The 18,713-nt window shown below is 50.3% G+C and overlaps 1 protein-coding gene across 1 annotated transcript; it reads left to right on the top strand.

Moving 5' to 3' along the window:
* The first annotated feature begins 583 nt into the window (after nt 1-583).
* Nucleotides 584-17,819, top strand: PTPN22 (protein tyrosine phosphatase non-receptor type 22). Its single transcript, XM_053998003.1, has 21 exons — nt 584-680; nt 3,537-3,645; nt 4,609-4,685; nt 5,609-5,704; nt 6,130-6,168; nt 6,898-6,969; nt 7,047-7,106; nt 7,492-7,634; nt 8,403-8,469; nt 9,476-9,553; nt 10,073-10,165; nt 11,479-11,555; nt 12,405-13,132; nt 14,149-14,235; nt 14,365-14,495; nt 15,176-15,203; nt 15,574-15,654; nt 15,953-16,056; nt 16,704-16,734; nt 16,834-16,911; nt 17,219-17,819. Exons 1-21 carry the CDS (start codon nt 594-596, stop codon nt 17,281-17,283), a joined length of 2,331 nt encoding a protein of 776 aa, XP_053853978.1. The 5' UTR covers nt 584-593; the 3' UTR covers nt 17,284-17,819.
* The last annotated feature ends 894 nt before the right edge of the window (nt 17,820-18,713 follow it).

Here is an 18,713-nt window from a genome sequence, read left to right as displayed (position 1 = left end):
GACTAGAACTTCTATCCCTGGAAATCATCCAAGCTTGGATGGGGTTTGGAGCAACCTGGGATAGTGGAAGGTGTCCCTGCCCATTGAGATGAGCTTTAAGGTCCCTTCCAGCCCAAACCATTTGGGAATTCTACGTTAAAAGCTTGAAGGGGAACTGTGGATTTTCCGTGCTGTTTTATGGACTCTTCCAGCCACATCCCAGGTTTGAAGCCTTCCTGGTGAAGCACAGCCCCTTGGGATGTGAATGCTCCACAGCTGCCCCCTGTGCTCACCCCTGGCTACCCCTGGCAGTGATGGCTGGACACGGTGCTGAAGGAATTGGGGTGCTGGACTGGTGTCCAGCATGTCCCTGCCCTTGTCCTCGGTGCTGCCCACCCCGTGCCAGGCGGGGCTGCTTTGAACAGAGGTGCCAGGGCCCCGTGCCGTATGTTCTGTCGTGCTGTTTGACCAGGATTATCTGCTACGCACTAATTTCCTTTGGGGCTGTGATGAAGTCAGAAAACCACAGGCAGCTCTCCCCGGCGGCGCCTTCCGCTGCGGATCACTTGACATGTCCCTTCCCAGGAGGGCCAGGCCAGGCACGCTCCAGCTCCATGGACCAAAGGGAGATCCTGCTACAGAACCTGGAAAGGGCCCAAGGCAAGAAGCTCAGCCGAGGAGAGTTTGCAGAGGAGTTTTTGGTGAGTTCACCCAAGGCTCGGCTCAGTGCTTCAGCTCGTGTCGGAGGGAATCGCTCGGGCACCTCTCAAACCTGTGACAGTGAGATTTTCTAGGAGTTTTATAGCAGACACCCAGAAGTTAACTGGGCTAAGAGGAATGTAAAGACGTGATAGGAAATTAATAGTTTGCATTGGAACTGTTTGCTTTTTAACTAATCACCCGAGTGCTTCCTGTTTTCTGCTTGTCGGGACAGGGTTTCACTTTGCCTGGCAACAGAACTGGGGGGACAGGGAGGAATATGGAGCCTCTGGCCCTGGTGACACAACTGGGGATACAGGGAGGAATATGGAGCCTCTGCCCCTTCTCCCCATTGCAATCTGTTAGACCTGTGGCACACGAGTTCCTGCCAGGCATCTCTGGTTTCACCTTGACTTAACTTGTCCTTGTTTCTATAGAGCACAGGTTGCCCAAGGGAGCTGTGGCTGCCCCATCCCTGGAAATGTCCAAGGCCAGGGTGGAAAGGGCTTGGGACAACCTGGGAGAGCAGCAGGTGTCCCTGCCCATGGCAGGGGTGGAATTAGATGAGCTTTAAGGTCCCTTCCAACCCAAACCATTCTGGGACCTGTGTGTGCTCCACATCCAGCAGTGCTCCTGGCCCCTCCTGGAAAATACTTTCTTGTTCCCTCAAGGCAAAAGCTGCACAAAATGCTGATGGCTGCCACCACCCCCTGTGTTCTGCGTTGCCCTGAATCTGTGAGCTCTCTGATATTTTTTTGGTTTGGGTGCCAGGGGTGAGGCTCAGATGCCAATGCACCATCTCATGCTAAAGCTGGTGGCTGGAGGTGGCTCTTGGTGCATCAGCTGGAGGCAGGTGGCTCTGACAGGCTGTCTGGACATTGCCCAGCTCTCACAGACACAGGGAAGGGTAGAACTGGTACCTCTGTGAGATCTCAGATGTGTCAAACACTGCACTGACCCGGGCAGCGGGCTCTGGGTTACCGAGGGGTCTCCACAAGCTCCAGCCCTGCTCTGTCGTACCAGCAAAATCTGGCACTTCAAACCCTTGGGGGAAAGCTGAGTGCTTGGTTTCCAGGTGTCTGGGGTGGAGGGAAGTGATTAATCTGAGCCTGCAGTGACGGTCTGTTGTTCCATGGAACAAAGCACTGTCACAGCCTGCTGAGTTTCCCCTCTCTCTGCCTGGTGTCTGTGTGTGAGGCAGAGGGCTCTGAGCCCTGCTGCTCAGGCTGGCTCCAGCAGGCTGATGTATTAATTTCTGATCAAAATGGCAGGTGGGAATGGTCAAGGCTGCATTTCCTGTTGTATGGGATAAGATCTTCTCAGACACCCCTGATTTGTGGCTGCTTTTGCAAGGCAGTGGCCTCAGCAGGCCATTGTGTTGGCTTGTTTCCAAACGTGACAGATACATTCAATGCCATTCCTCCACCCCAACTCCTGCCCTCTCCTTGTGGGACCAAGCATTTTTATGTGCAAATTGTGGTGATGTCACTGTAAATGATTGGGGTTTTGTTGGAGTCCCCCTTTTCTGTTTGTGCAGTCTCACAGCTGCACACTGCCCATGCTCCCCAGGGAATGGGCACAGCCCCGAGGCTGCCAGAGCTCCAGGAGCATTTGGACAATGCTCTCAGGGATGCACAGGGTGGGATTTTGGGATGTCTGTGCAAGGCCAGAAGTTGGACTCAATGATTCTTATGGGTCCCATCCAGCCCAGGATATTCCATGATTCTGTGATTCCCACGTCCTTTTTCATACCTAGGCATTTCCCAAGCTGTTTCATGTCAGATTATTCAGGGACAGAAAAGTCAGATGATTCAGGGCCTTGGCTCTGGGAAGACTGGCTTTAGTATGGAGTGATGCCCCTTCCATGAAAGGTTTCCCTGGAATCTGGGGGTGTACTGGAGGATGTGACCAGCACCAGAATTGCTCAGGTTACAGGGGTGTGGAGGCTACAAAACTCACCCTGCTCCCACAATTTCTATCCCACTGTGTCTGCCCCAGGTTCTTAATGAATAGAGACTGGACATATGGACTGTCCTGAGCCTCCTGTACCTCCTCCCTCACTCATTCCATCAGATCTCTGAGATTTAACTTCTATCGTGGCTGAATTTAGTGTTTTAAAACTGCAGTTTAATATTAAAAGCCAGCAATCTGGACACAAAAATATGAAAGAAAAAAATGCAGTGAGTATGGTGCTTCTGAAGCTGATGGTAACAAATAGTGTGTATTATTTAGGAGCTGCTGGCAGTGAAATAAAATTCTGTGCTTTACCAGGAGAAAGATGCTTTAACTCCCTGTGAGTGCTGCAGCTTTCATGAAAATGAAAGAGATGAGAGCTTTGCAGCCCTAAGGGTCTGTCCCAGCCTTGTCTTTCATCAGTCCATGGAGCCACTCTGCTCCAGTTGCTCGTGCTCCCTTGGTGACTTGAGCATTGCTGCTTCCAGCTGCAGATGGGAGCACCTCTACCAAAGTGAGAAAAATCAATGGATTTACCTGTCTTTTCTGGTATCATTCGCTGAAGGTGCTTTGACATTGTCACTCCTCTGATCTGGGTGCCATTTGTGCTGAGAGTGGCTCCCCCGGGCCTCACTCACTTGTGAGGGCGATGCTTTGTGTCACTTCACAAGCTGACGTGTGGGCACTGCCTCAGCACACACTTTCCATCCTTCACAAGCCTCTGCTGGGGCTCTCAGATGGTTCTGTCTCCATTCTTGCTCTGAGCAAAGCCACTGAGGAAAGAATTGATGGTGCCGACCTTGCTTTGTGGTAGCAAACGTGACCCCTGGAGACCCTCATGTGCTCTCTGGTAGTGAGCTGGCTGTAGCACGTCTGCTGTAATTTGTTCCACTCTTTTATCACAGAAGCTGAAGAGACAGTCAACAAAGTACAGATCGGATAAAATCTACCCTACAGCAGCGTCTGAGCAGCCAGAGAATGTCAAGAAGAACAGATACAAGGACATCTTACCTTGTAGGTTGGAAATGGCACATGTTCCTACTCAGCCTTTTGTTTTTCTTGCTTTTCTTGTTCTCATTCTCTGGTACCTGCCTGCACAGTTGTTGTATGTGAGCATCTCACTGCTGTCTGCTGGCTTTGAGTCCTGCTGCTCAGATTTAGGGCTTTGGCTGCTGCAGAGCCTGCTCTGGAGGACTTTGGCACATATCAACACTGTCAGGCACATGGTGGGATTTTGGGGATGTCCTGTGCAGGGATGGGAGTTGGACTTGATCCTTGTGGGTCCTTTCCAGCTCAGGATATTCTGTGATTCTGTGATACTTCCACAGACAGAAGAACTTCTATTCACTAGGAAACACATCCTCCAGTGATAATCCTTGCAAGTTTTCTGGTTAGCACTGTGACCACTCGCATCCAAAGGCCTTTGGACAGCGATGTCTCCACGATGTGCAAAGCAGACAACAGGCAAACCCTGCTGTGGCTTGGCTTGGCTTGGTGCAGTGGTCTCCAAGGACTCTGTCCCAGCATCAGAGCAGACTCTTTTGTCCACTCCAACTTGGAAAAGAAAGTAAATCACAGAATCATTAAGGTTGGAAAAGACCTCCAGGATTGAGTCCAACTTTCAAACCTTTGTATCTAAGCCCACAGAGCTGGTTTGAGCCTGGAGTGCTGTTAGGTGGTTTTGGGCTTGGCTTGCAGCATGGTCAGAGGGGATCAGCATTGCACTGGGGTAGTGGCAGCACCTGCAGCTCTCCCCTAAAACCTCCCTCACTCTCCAAAAGGACCTTGTCCATCCCCTGTGCATGCAGGCAGCAGGGCTGTGGGAGGTGTGGGAGGGACATCAGCTGCTTGCACAGCCACCAGCCCACCCTGGATGGGCTCTCTGACGTGAGTGCTCCCCCAGAGCCCCTGGTGCTGCCCTCCAAGGGCTCAGTGACCTTCAGGGACAGACACTGACTGCTTCCCCTGCTTTTGCAGTTGACCACAGCAGAGTGGAGCTGTCCCTGATTACGTCGGACGCAGACTCTCATTACATCAATGCCAACTTCATCAAGGTTTGCCAGTTTTGTGGTGTTTTGTCCTGCAAAGGTGTGGGTGGTGTCATCTCGGTGGGCTGTGCCAGGAGGAGCAGGCTGGGGGCTCTGCAGCAGTTCCTGGGCTGTGCTCAAGGATAACTGGTATAAGAAGCTGAGTGAGCCCTCCAGAAAGCCCCAGTGCAGCACAGAGGCACCGGGCTACGGGGCAAGGGACACACTCATGCCGAGGGTGGAACAGTTTGTGGTTCTCAGCCCCAACTTCCTCGCTGCCTTTGGTGGGTGACAGTGGTGCAAAACTGCCTGTGGCCAGAGTCACCTGGGCTGAAACCAGTGCAGAGGCAGGAAGCCTTGCAGTGCTGCATGGCTGGGACCCACTGCAGCCCCACGAGTCCTGGGGCTGCCCTGGGCCTACAGCCCTTCTCTGACTGACAGATAGAGATAGAGATAGAGATAGAGACAGAGATAGAGATAGAGACAGAGATAGAGATAGAGATTAGATAGATAGATAGATAGATAGATCGATAGATAGATAGATAGATAGATAGAGTCCCCTTCATTCTCACAAGGGTGACCAGTGGCCCAGAGCTCTGTGTAGCCTGTCTGCAGAAGATCAGACCTTCCCAACAGGATCACAATTCATTCTTTGGCCATCAGCAACAGAGCTGTGGCCACATCACCTCCAAGCTCCCAGAGGTGCTGTAAGAACTGGTGCTGGTCTCTGGGAGCAGATCTCAGCTCAACCCCAGCTCCCCAGCTTGGCCCTGCCTTTGGTTTGCACACCACTGCTTGAGTTAATGTATGTGCCCAAAATTCAACTGTATGAAAGTCCTTCCAAATCCTTAATGGGCTTGCTGATAGAAGTAAATTCAGAGGGGGGAATGACTTTATTTCTGCGGGTGAACTATGCACAGATGTGCCCATGTCTGGTTTGAATGTTCCAGGGTGTCTACGGGCCAAGAGCATACATTGCAACCCAGGGTCCTCTGCCCACTACTGTCACTGACTTTTGGAGGATGATTTGGGAGTATGAAGTCCTGGTAAGGCACAGATTTATTATTAAATATAAAGTTTATATGTCTTTTTTTTTTTTTTTAAGAAAACTTGTCCTTACATCCAGAAGTCCTTTTTGAGGCAGTGGGAGTGTCAGGGTTTCACTCCAGATGTTGGGTGTGTCCCACACCTTTCCTGTCAGCCTCCTCCCACTCGTGCCAGGGCAGGAGTCTGCTGGTGGCTGTCCCTGCCTTTGGGCTCTGTCCCTGCCTTTGGGCTCTGCCTGGGGAGGTCCTTGTGCCAGGCTGTGGGTGATGTCCCAGTGTGACTCGTCTGGCAGCTGGGGCTCGGGGCAAGGCAGCCCACGGTGTTTCCTCATCACTGATAAGTACCCACAAGAGATGAGTTTAATTTTGCTGCCTGGATGAGAAACTCGTGTTCAGACTTTTCTAATGAGCCTTTTTTCCTGCAGGTCGTGGTCATGGCTTGTATGGAGTTTGAAATGGGGAAGGTGAGTAGCGTGTCACAGATGGCCCTGAGTGCCAGGGCAGGGTGAGAGATGCAGATTTTTATTAAATCCCATCAGTAACAGCGAGTTTCTGTTTGATATAAGCTGGGTTTTGGGTCTCCAGCTGCAAATGGTCCCGTGGGAGATGTCCCTGCCCATGGCAGAGGGTGAAAGGAGATGATCTTTAAGGTCCCTTCCAACCAAACCATGGTCTCTGATTCCATGAAATTCTTTAGCCATTTCCAGTAGTGTAGGGAATCTCTCTGCAAAGGGAAAACCCACAGAGGCAGCTCCAAGGGAGGGGAGGCTGGAGCTGGACAGCAGCAAGAGCTGAGCCTCTTGCCAGAGTGAATTTTGTCCTGAAAATTGAAAAAGGAGACTGTCACCAGATGACACAAGGAAAAACCACGCACCACAGCTTTGGTTACGATGAAGAGACTCATTTATTTTCTCTGACTCCAATCTTTTATAGTTCTCAAAAGGTGCCAGTGGATTGGAGGGTGAACGTGCCACCTCTCCAACGACACTGGACAAACTACCTGTACATCAAATTTCTCCACCTCTATGAAAGAATGTAAAACAATAAGTTATTTACAAAAGGTTGTGTAAGAAAGTTCTCTACAAGAATATAAACTCAGAAGGCTTTAGAAAACTCTTGATAATCAGAGTAACAGGAGACAGCACAGCTGGGCCAGTGGGGAATAACCAAACACATCCTGCTTGTCCCAACAGAAGAAATGTGAGCGGTACTGGGCGGAGGTGGGCAGCTCCCCCCTGCACTGTGGCCCTTTCTCCATCACCTGTGTGAGTGCAGCCACCCCTGCACCCTGCCCCACCCCGGGGCACCACGGAAAATCTGACTCTGACTCCTTCTTCTGCAGGAGGCTGAGGAGAAGAGGAATGAGTATGTGATTAGAACTTTAAAGGTGACCCTGAATGAGGTAAGGAGGAAAGGTCAAGGCAGAAAATGTACCTGGGCTGGCTTTGTTATATAAATAATATATTAAAGTATGGCACATTTTGTGCAGAAAATTTTACATTGCTCAGGCTGCTGAATTAGATTTGACAGCAGTTGAGGGAACAAAAGAAGTAAAAAATTCATTAACTCAGACCTCAGTTTCTGAAGCTGTTTGTCAGTCATGGCAAATCAGGCTCCGGGTAAGTGAGGCCAAGAATGTCATAAAACAGCTCCTGCAGCAAAACCAACCACAAACTGCTGCTCTGCCCTTTGCCTGCTGATGCAGATGGGAGCTGGGGATGGAGCAGAAATCCAGCTCCCCTTGCCGTGCCAACATCCCAGACCCTGCCACTGCTCTTCTCCTGCAGGCAACCCGCACCATCTACCACTTCCACTACAGGAACTGGCCGGACCACCACGTCCCCTCCTCCATCGAGCCCATCCTGGAGCTCGTCAGGGACATTCGCTGCTACCAGCCCCATGACAGGGTCCCTGTCTGCATCCACTGCAGGTGGGTGACCTGGCTGCCAGCAGGGAAGGGCTGCTGGCCCCCAGAGCCCCGTGCTCCCACGTCCCCAGGGGTCACAGGCCAGGGAAGCTGGCCAAGCCCATAGCCAAGCTCCTCTTGTAGGGAGCCTTGAGGCAAAGGGCTCCTCTGAGGACAGCCAGCATGGCCAGGGGGCAGGGAAGGAGGCAGCAGCAGGCCAGCAATAGAATCACAGAACCATGGAATTGTTTAGGTTGGAAAAGTCCCTTAAGATGCTCGAGTCCAACCATTCGCCCAGGACTGCCAAGGCCACCACTAAACCACGTCCTCAAGTGCCACATCTACACGTCTGTTCAATGGTGACTTCACCACTGCCCTGGGCAGCCTGTGCCAGTGCTTGACAATGCTTTTGCTCGAGAAATTTTCCCTAATATGCAATCTAAACCTCCCCTGGGGCAACCTGAGGCCGTTTCCTCTTGTCCTGTCCCTTGTTAGTTGGGAGAAGAGACCAACACCCAGCTGGCTGCACCCTGCTGCCAGGGAGTGAGAATGTCTGGCTCAGGGACCACCACCACTGGCCACGTCCACGTGTGGCTGGCCACCACAGGAGGACTGAGAGGGCTCAGGGGATGAGCTGTGCCTCCCAGCCCTGCGTGGGCTGAAGCTGCAGCATGCTGCGGGTCTGCAGGATGTGTGCGGGGCAGCAGGGTCACAGGTGGCTGTGGCTCCTCTCCAAACGTCCCTGTGAGCAGCACAGCGTGCCCAGCCTGTGCCCCGTGGCTCTCGTTGCAGTGCTGGCTGCGGCAGAACCGGCGTCATCTGCGCCATCGACTACACCCAGAAGCTGCTGAAGGACGGGGTGAGTGCCAGCCCTCAGTGCCTCCCGTGGCACCCCTCTGTCCCTCCCCAGCCTTCCCTCTGCCTTCCAGCCCCTCTGGCTGCGCTCAGGGGGATTCCAGCTGGATGGGAGCTCCCCACGGCCTCACTGGAGAAGGGCAGTGGCCGAAGTGCTGATTGCCCATTCCCAGTTTGTGCCACTCCTCTCTCTTCAGGCACTGACAGCATCACACCAGTGGGGCAGAATCCCCCCTCCACTGCTCGCTCTGGCCTGGCCTTCAGCTCACAGCACACGGCCCTGTGCTGCCCTTCACTCTTCAGTGCACCCTTACTGTCTACGTTTGTCTCTCCACGCTCACACATCACATATTCAGTGTTTCCAAACCACCCCCTTGCTTTACTCTGACTCTCCAATAATGGTACAGGCAGTGATCCCTGGCCTCAGGGCAGGTGCTGGGACTCAGAGGAGAGCCTGCTGTGTTCTACAGCTCCCTGAACCCACCCAGCTGGGAAATCAGTGTCATGTCCTTCGTGCTGCCCACAGCTGTTATAAAAAGGGTGTTTTCTGTGGAGTTCTAGACAGGAGGGAGGAGGATGGTTTGTAATAAATAAAATAGCACTTTAAGTAGGCCCTTTGTTAAAAATTATTGCAGTAGCAGGCCTGGATTTCAGACAGTGCTCTGAACTTCCTCATGACTTGGAGGATTCGTGGAATTAGACCTGTCTGTAATTTTTTATCAGAGAAATCGTAGAAATCATTGAAAGATTTGGGTCGGAAGGATCTTAAAAATCCTCTCTTTCCAGCCCCCTGCCATGGGTAAGGACAACTTCCACTGTGCCAGGTTGCTCCAAGCCCCATCCAGCCTGGCCTTGGGCACTTCCAGGGGATCCAGGGGCAGCCACAGCTGCTCTGGGCACCCTGTGCCAGGGCCTGCCCACCCTCACAGGGAACAATTCCTTCCCAGTATTAAATCTAAATCTCTCCTCTTTCAGTTTAAAACCATTTTGCCTTTTCTCTTTCTCGCCAGATTGTTCCAGTGAACTTCAGTGTTTTCAGTCTGATCCAGGAAATGCGCACGCAAAGACCCTGCATAGTGCAGACCAAGGTGTGTTTGGGGAATGTCACCAGCTGCTCCATGCTGGCACCTCACCTTTTCCCCAGGAGGGTTCACAGCAGGGAAACCCAGAGCAGTGGTGCTGGTGGGAGCTGGGAGATGTTGTGCAAAGTCCCTTTTCTGAACAGAACAATGATTTGGCAGAAGTTCATTTGGTAGCTGAGCGTTTCCTTGTGGACAGCTGGGCCAGTGCTCACAGTGGGATTTATCAAATGCTTACACTGTGAAACCAGGACTGTCCAGGCAATAAAGTGGGAACTTTACTCAGCTGCAACAGACTGAAGAGGAAGCTCAATGCAGAACAGTGTTGTTTGCACACCCAAAAACCCCCCAAAATGCTTCAGTGTGAACCCTGTGAGAGTTGTGGCTTCTGCCTCTTCTCAAAATTCACGCCCTGCCAACGGACAGGAAAGGCAGCTTCTCTCAGGGTGATGCTTGCTTGGGAAGAGGTGGCTATTTACAGGTCCCACCAGTGCTGGCTGTGACATTTCTTGCCTGTCTGGAATGCAGGAGCAGTATGAGCTGGTTTACGATGCGGTGATTGAGCTCTTCAAAAGGCAGATTCAAGCACTCGATGCCCAGAAAGATTCTGCAGCTTCACAGGTAAAAGTCCCGGGACACACACGCTGCCTCTTGCAGCCTGGGCACTCCAGCTCTAACCTCAATTCCTGCTGCAGATCTGGGGTGAATTCCCACATTTTCTGCTGCCCTTGATACCCAAACTGAGTTTCTTTTGACATTAACCCATGAGAATCCAGTTCTTCCCCTCAATGTGCAATGCTTATCGCAAACAAGACCTAGATTTTCTTCAGTCTCAAAGCCATTTTCTATTTTCTATATATTTTTATGATTGTTTAATGTAATGAGTGAATAGAACAGCACAAATTCTCTACAGGACTGACCGATTTCCATGGGGATGTGCCAGTGAAACTGGAGGGATTTTCAGACCAGGCTGGGAAGGTCCAGGTTGGGAAGCTTGGGATCACCAGGCAGTGAGGCTGAAAATGTTACCTCGTGTGTGCTATTGAGGGAATCAGCACTACAGCCTGTCTGTGGGAGGGCATGGGGGAAACATCTTGTGAAAAAACATGGCAACATCTCACAAATCTGTTACACTTCTGAGGAAAAGAAATGTGGTCTTGGTGTGAAGTTGCATATTAACAGGAATAGCCAAGACATCTCCGGTTGAGGTTTTCTTTGCTCTTGCTGTTCGGTGGCTGCTGACATGAGCCTCACTGGATCAAATCCAGTCAATGCATCACAGCAAAGCCTGGAAGGTCACAGTGAGCTCACTTTGTCAGAAACTTTCATCTAAAATATGAGAAAGGGATCCTGCGATGGGATGCATGCCTCAGTTTTGCCACACGATTTGCAGTTCATTCCAAGCCAGAGCTGGGTGAGAAAAGAACTGGAAAAAGCCTTTTTGGACTGGTTAAGGACAGTCTGTGAGCAAAGGTCACACAGGGCTGGGTTGACACGAAATGCAGAGGACCTTTCAAGTCAGGATGTGGTTTTGTAGCTCTTGCCCAAACCTCTCGCCCCCCTAAACCTCCCTGTCCTCTGAGGACACTGTGCAGAGCACAGGGATGGCCATGAGCTGGTGTCAATGCACAAAACCAGCACCCAGCTTGCCCAGTGTGGGCTCCTGAAGGCAAAGTGCCTGCACAGGCTGCCTGCCAGCTGTTTGGCACAGCTGGATGGTTGTAGGGCTCGCTGTACTCTCATTTCAGAAAGGTGCTGGCAGAGTTTCCCTTCAGGAAGTTCTGTCTGCAGTTTTCAGTTCCACCTTGGTGTCATTTCCCAAGTGCTTTAGAAATTAGAAGTATTTGGCAAAAATCCCAGCTCCTGAAGCAGCACGTTGGTGTTCTTTACATTTTGCCTCCTCACTCTTGTTTGCAAACATTTCCTTTCCCCAGGAAGGAGCAGGGCATCCTGTAGCCAAGCCAGTCCTGACTCCAGTGGAAGACATTTATGGCCTGAGTTTACTCACCTGGTAAGGCCTCAGCACAAGTACCCCTGGTTGGTGTTTGCAGTCACCCACACGATTTCAGAGAGATGAACTTCTTCATGTGTGCTCTGGAACACTTCAGCTCTCAGGATCTGCTGCCTCCCTTTAGTCCCACATTGACTCTCATGTTTGTTCCTAACATAATTCATAGAATCATAAAGGTTGGAAAAGTTTCTAAAACCACCGAGCACAACCATTAACCCAGACTGCCAGGTCCAGCACTGAAGCATGTCCCCAAGTGCCACATCTACATGTTTTATGAGCACTTCCATGGATGGTGTTTCCACCTTCCCTGGGCAGCCTGTAGCAATGCCTCATCACCCCCTGCGTGAAGAAACGTCTTCTGATTTCCTAATAATTCCTGCTCTTCTCACTGATGTGTCTCAGACTCTTCCCTGTGTGCCATTATCTGTCCCCTTCTTCTGCCCTGGGCTTTGTGTCACTCAGTGACATCATCCATCTGCACGTTCCACTCCAGTGCCCCTTGCTGCAGGAACAGCAATCCTGAGCATGCAGCTTCCCAATACCAGCAGCTTCCAAGGGTGGTGGGATCTCTCTGTGGACATGTTTGGGATTGCAGTGTCTGCTTTCTGTAAATAATTTTGCTTTTTGGTTCAGCTTGCTGACATAAAGAGGCCTCGTCTGTTCACCGTTTAACGGTGTTGAAATGGAGCACAGTCCCTCCCTGTGCTCCTTGCTCGAGGCTGGGCTGGGCTCTGCATTCCTGAAGGAATTGCTCCTGGGAGCAGTGCCGTGGGCTCTGTGCGTGGGCTAACATTTCCTGAGCCCTCCATGGCTTTGACTCCACGCCACTTTATTGTGCTTTTACTGCAGCTTGGAGCGAGAGGAGCAGGCTCCACACCAACATCTCCCTCCGCAGCAGGATGAGCACCAACATCTCCCTCCGGTGGCACAGAGCAAAGCGTCCCTGTCCCCGCTGGGAGCCCCGGGAGCGCAGCCCAGCTCTGCCCGGGGCGTGCCCCCCATCAGACAGGCCATCTCCTTCGGTGCTCTGAACATCTCCAGCTGCAGGAAGGCAGCTGCCGGCGAGCCCTGGGGTGCTGGGGATGCCCCCCAGAAACGCTGCAGCTGGGAGCTGGAGCTGGACCCAAAGGGAGCAGGCAGGAGGGCGCCTGGTGCCAGAGCACCTCTGGCATGGACTGTATCGACCCCTCTAGCGCTGGGGCAGCGGCGAGAAGGCTGGGAATGGGATGCAGGGGATGCCAAGCCTGTTTGGAGTCCCCAGCGGCAAAAAGCCGGTCACTCGAGCTTCCAGGATGGATTTGCCCCTGTGGACCTGAACCCCTCCAGACGAGCAGCGGGTGGCCCCCCAGGCCACAAGAACCAGAGGCAATGTCCCCACCCTTCCCTGTGCTCAGCAGAAGACCCCTACTTCTCATCACTCTCTCCAGACGACCCTGCATCCCCCGTGTTTCCCTTTCTGGAGGGGCAGGATGAGCCCCTCCCTTCGTGCTCTGCCAGTGCCCCACTAGAGCCCACCACAGGCAGCTCCCCATCATCCCACCATGCCCCCCTGAGCCAGGAGAGGATCTTCTCCTCAGGTAAGTGCTGCTGGGACAAGGGGACACGTGGGACCAGGTCATTCTGGACTGGGGCGTGCTGGAGGGAGTGGTCAGTGTGATCATCCGGTGTCCAGGCAGGGCTGTGGCTGCTCCTCAGGACTAGGCTCTCATGGGAGCTGAGAGAGCAACTGGTTTCATCCTCACACTCTTCATCCTGCCTGAATTTTTTTCCCACAAACATTTTTAGAGCAGTGTCATTTTGGTGCTTGCGTTCCACAGCTGCCCTGAACCACTGTGTCACCTCAGAGCAGCTCTCACAGGGAGGCAGGGATGGTGCTGACCAATTCCTACACCAAGGTGCTCCAAAAAGCATTCAGAAAGCTCCCAGAAATGGTTTTCTCTGAGGATTTAGTTTTCAGGTCAAACCCCACTCTTTGCTGCAGAGTGTCATGCGGGGGACACTGAAATCTCACCAAGATTGAGAGATCCAGGACTTCAGAGGGCCTGAGCAACCTGGGTGACACCCCTGCCCATGGTGGGGGTGTTGGATCTAAATGGCTTTTAAGGTCCCTTCCAACCCAACCCATTCCATGATTCAACACAAGTGTTTTGCCCAGATCTGTAGCCTTAAATCCATCACCTGTCATATGAGGAATGTGGAATTATTCCTTGTTCTGGTTAGTCCTGGTCCAATTGGACATTTCCTATTGTCCACAGCTTTGGCATCTGCTCCACTTTGTCCTGCCCAGGCCCCTCAGCATTCAGTGGAACAAAGACATGCTCGTTATCCGGTGCCCTTGGGAAGTCCTGGCAGGTGCAGCCCAAGCCAAGCAGCAGCAGAACCACCAGCTGCATGCCTGGCTCTGTGCTGGGTTATGCTCATTTTCCTCGTGCAGTTGGTGCTGGGAGTTATTTGGATGTTTAAGCACAGTTTAGAGGTGTTTAACATTAATCTCTGGTGTGTGGCAGGGCAGGAGCAGCCCCCTCCCCTGCACAGGTCTGTGGTCCCCTCATGTCCTGCCATGGCAGTAACCTGTCTGTGCCTCTCCAATCAGCCCCCCTGCCACAGCCTGATGATGATGATGATGCTCCACCCCTGCCCCAGCGCACCCCAGAGTCCTTCATTGTGGCCAGTGAGCCGGGTGAGTGATTAACAACATTAAATGTGGGTCTGAGCAGCACTGAGGGCTCACCCAGCATCCGGGTGGTTCTGTAGCATCTGGCAGTGCCTGGGATGAGGAATGATCTCTCTGGTGCTCAATTGCTTCTAGGGCAATTTCCTCAGGCCACTCCGGATTTCCAGATTCCAGACAGAAATCCAAATATTGGAACCTCCTGGGAGTGGAGTGGTGAGTCTCACTCAGAGGGGTTCCATGACCCTGTGAGACTGAGACCATGTAAGGTGAGAGTGGCTTTTTACCTCTTTTCTGGCACTATTCCTGTGCCAATCTCCTTACCACGTTTCCTTCTGTGAGAAAGACTCTAGTTTTTGGCACTTTATACTTGCCATAAATTATTTCATAGAATCACAGAATCATGGAATAGTTTGGGTTGGAAGGGAATCTTAAGAAAATCCCATTCCACCCCCTGGCCATGGGCAAGGACACCTTCCACTAGACCAGGCTGCTCCAAGCCCTGTCCAACCTGGCTTTGAACACTTCCAGGGATTTCAGGGCTCAGGATTGGAAAGAAGATGGGTTCTTATCAACATCTACTTTACTCCAAGCCTTATTTTTTTGGGATTCTAAGACCAGTACAGGGTAATAAACAAATTGTCCCTCATTTAGAGAAGGATAATGAAGACAGGACATTAGTGTTCTGCTGAGCTTCACGCAGCCCTGTGGAACCAACAGGAGCTGAACGAAATTTAGGCATCTGTTGATCATCCCATAGCTGAGTGACAGCTCTGTGAAGTGGAAGAACGAGGCACAAGTCTGTCTTCCTCTACACGAGTGTGGAGGTGTATGTGGGAGGGTGTTTGCACATCACATCCTTTCCTCGTCTTCTCTGGCTTCCTTGTGTGCAAGAAAACAACATTTGGATGTGGGAATTTTAAATACCTGCCTTGTTTTTTGTTTCCAGAGTGTGAAGCTTTGGAGCCCACGAACAGGTAAAAGTTTAACGCTGGGATAATCTTAGGAATTAAGACCTGCTTTTTTTCTGAAGCTGCTTTATTTAGTAAATGTGCTTAGGATCTGTGCTCAGTGCAACGGAAATTGTTACTAAATAGTTCTGCAACTAAATAGTTCCAACCAGAACTAGAGAGTTCTGCAACCAAGTGAACTGGTAGTTTTATGTTTCCTAATCAGCTCCTGCCTCATCCTGTTCATGAGGATGTTCCTTGCAGCCTCCTCTTTGTCTGCATGCTGTCTGTTTCCTTTGAGACAAGTGAGATAAGCTGGTTGCTTCTAATACATATATATATATATATAAATAATTTTAAAGCTAGGTAACCAAGTCTTTTATCTTTGCTTTCTCAGAGACAACCCAGGATCGCTCCAATTCTCCTCCTCCACTTCCTGAAAGAACTCCGGAGTCGTTCGTTCTCGCTGAGGCAGCAAGTAAGTGCTGAGCTCTTTTCTCAGGGTGTGACTGAGGTTTTACACTCACACCTAGACCTGTAGGATTCTGAAAGCGTGGCCCACTTGTTCAAAGCATTACCAGGCAGTGCTTCAGCACCTCCCTGCAGGAGAGTTCAGCAAATGCAACAAAAAAAAAATAAACACAAGTAGGGAACCTGCAGAAAATTTCTAGAAGTGCTGCATTAGAGGAGATGAAAAGCAACAATAAAGCACTTGGAAAAAAGCAGGAGGATTTGTGAATGACCACTGAAAATGTATGTATCATGTATGTTCCCAGGTCTCCAGCCTGCTGCAAGAAATTCCTTGAGTCCTGCGGGTTTGGAGAACAAGGGCTCAGGAACATCATCCAAAGAACTCATTAAATGCTTCAGGAGGAGCAAGGTAAAAGAAACAAAAGGTGTGGGAAAAAAAGGGAGAGAGAAGAGCTCTGGCACAGCTGGTGCTGCTCTCTCACCGGTCACTGGGGGAGCAGGGCCTGCTTCGAGAGCGCTTGTGTTTAGGGCAAGAAAACAAGAGTAATTAAAATGTTCTGGTGTAGAACTGCAAACACCCACCCTGTCTGCACTGGGAACAGGGAAACCCAGCCCTGCCCGTGCCAGTGGTTGTGCCTTGGCACTCCATCCACCTGGGAAAAAGTTGCTCCAGTGGGGTCTGAGTCTGTCCTACAAGGAGAGAACCATGGCCAGCCTCCTCTTGCTGAGCCTCCTGTTAATTATCCCCGCGGGATTGTACTTTGGGCTGTAACGGTGGAACAGAAAAGCACTTGAGGAAAACAGCAAGAAAGTACAAACTGGAGGCGTTTGGGATGACAAGGAAAAAGCCAAAGAGAGTGGCACAAAGTTTGCATTTTACGAAATGTGATACTTGTACATTTACCAGTGAATTGTAGCTGATCTATTTACACATGTACATTTATCAGTGTTTTTATACATGTGCATTACCAGCAAATTCCCTTTACCACAGTAGCTGATCCATTGTTTCACACATTTTTTTCCAACTAGCCTTTTTCTATTTTTTTTTTTTAACAGAGCTTGAAAATACTGAAAAATGTGAGAAAAAGTAAGTTTTTCAGGCTAATATCTTCGCAATGGCTTTAAGCAAGTATTTAAATGTGTGGGGCCAGTGACCAGCTGCTCCAGTCTCATTTTTTATTTCTAGGCATCTGCAGTCCATCTTCACTGACAAAATCATCAGAACCTGCCCCAACAAACTCTCCGAGGTCTTTCCTTAACTTTGGTATGTTTTGCTCTTCGTGTTTTGGTAGGGAGAACCTGGGTCTTGGAAGTCTAAATGCCAGGCAGAACACTTACAAACTACAAATATTTCAAATAATGCTCACTGGGTTTTACATATTTCGTTTTTACACATTTACAACTTTATTTGCAACTACGGGATGTTGCTTTTCTGTCATATCTTAAAGCTTGGGAAAGATCTGAAATTGCAAGTATTTTCAATTCCTGTGTTATTTTCAGGGATTACATAATCAGCATCTGTAACATACAGAATTTGCTGCATTAAAAAAATATATATAATTTCTTCCTAGGCTTTGCAAATCGATTTTCAAAACCTAAAGGACCAAGAAATCCACCCCCAGCATGGAATATTTAGATGTATTTTACAGACTTGGCATTGCAGATTTGTGAAGTCACCCTGAAATACTTGGAATGCCCATCCCAGTGAAGCTTCCACCAAAATAAACACATCCAAAGCTGTTACACGGTATTGGCAGCTCAGGCACTACTTGCACATTCACTGAATTCAAAACTGGAGTTTTAGAGTCAAGAATGTAAAAGTACCAGCAGCTTTCAGTTAACTCGCAATGGGATGGAAGGTAAAGCTTGGAATACAAGTTTTGTCCTAAGGAAGGACATATTTTTGTCGTGTTTTGGAATGTAATCACTTCAGAAGGATGGATTTGAGCATAAACTGATGATGGGACCCAGTGAAGACTCTGGAATGAGCTGGAAAGCCAGCGGGGCAGAGTGAGGTGATCGGGACCTTCTCTCACATTCATAGCTCTATTCTAATCAAAGACACTGAAATGTTTACATTGCTTGGACTAAGAGGGAATTAGCATCCCAAAATTTAGAAATAATATAAGCTTTTTTTCCCCCCCATCTGAGCGAATCAGAGCATTTGTCTGGATTTTGGGGCAATAATGGTGATTGATCCCATGGAAATAAATCTGGTGTACCCGCACAAGTGGCTGACCCAGCTGCTCTTCTATCTGGGAAAAAGAAAATCCCAAAACACCATGACAGCAAGCAAAATATTATTGTATTTTAAAGCAATGCTGTTTTCAAGGATTTGTGATTCTCCAGCAGAGAATTTCAGGTGGGAACAGGGAAGATGAGATTCCTCACCAGATTCCACTGATGTTTCTATCAGTGGGGAGGGATAAAGATTTTCCTGTAAAGACATGGGAAGGGAAGGAAAAAAAAAAAAAAAAAAAAAAAACACCAACCAAAGTGGTATTTGGGGAATTTGGTCAAGAAGAATCTGCTGACCACTGCTGGAATGGAAAACTCATCTGGTTTAAAGTTGGGGGAATAGCCAATATTGCCTTTTTTATTACTGCGGTCACAGGGCTTCTTAACAGCAGAAAACAGTGAAAACCTTTACCCAAATTATATTCCTGTTTCTCCCAGGCTGGACAGGGTTTGGAGCAACCTGCTGTAGTGGAAGGTGCCCCAGCCCATGGCAGTGGATGAAATGAGATTTTTAAGTTCCCTCTTAACCCTTAACATTCTGTGATTCAATGATTTTATTCCATCCCGCTGCCATGGCCAGGGAGGGCCTCCTTAGGCTCGCTCCAACAGCCCCACATCATCTCCCTCGCGGGGAAAGCCTCGGCAGCACCCCGCGGCCGGTGTTCAATGGACGAAGCACTTTAGAACAAGCGATAAACGCTGTTAAAATAAAAGTTTTTGACCCCTCCCCGCTCCCGGGCTCCGCTCTCCCTCAGCGCTTTCCCGCCCTCCTCCCGCCGCCCACGTGACCCGCGCCGCCGCGCACGCGCCCCCGCTCCCGAACTACAC

The sequence above is a fragment of the Vidua macroura genome, chromosome 24 (assembly GCF_024509145.1).
Source record: "Vidua macroura isolate BioBank_ID:100142 chromosome 24, ASM2450914v1, whole genome shotgun sequence".
Classification (NCBI taxonomy): domain Eukaryota; kingdom Metazoa; phylum Chordata; class Aves; order Passeriformes; family Viduidae; genus Vidua; species Vidua macroura.
Note: the sequence above shows the minus strand (reverse complement) of the source record. Positions and strands in the feature narration are given on the sequence as shown.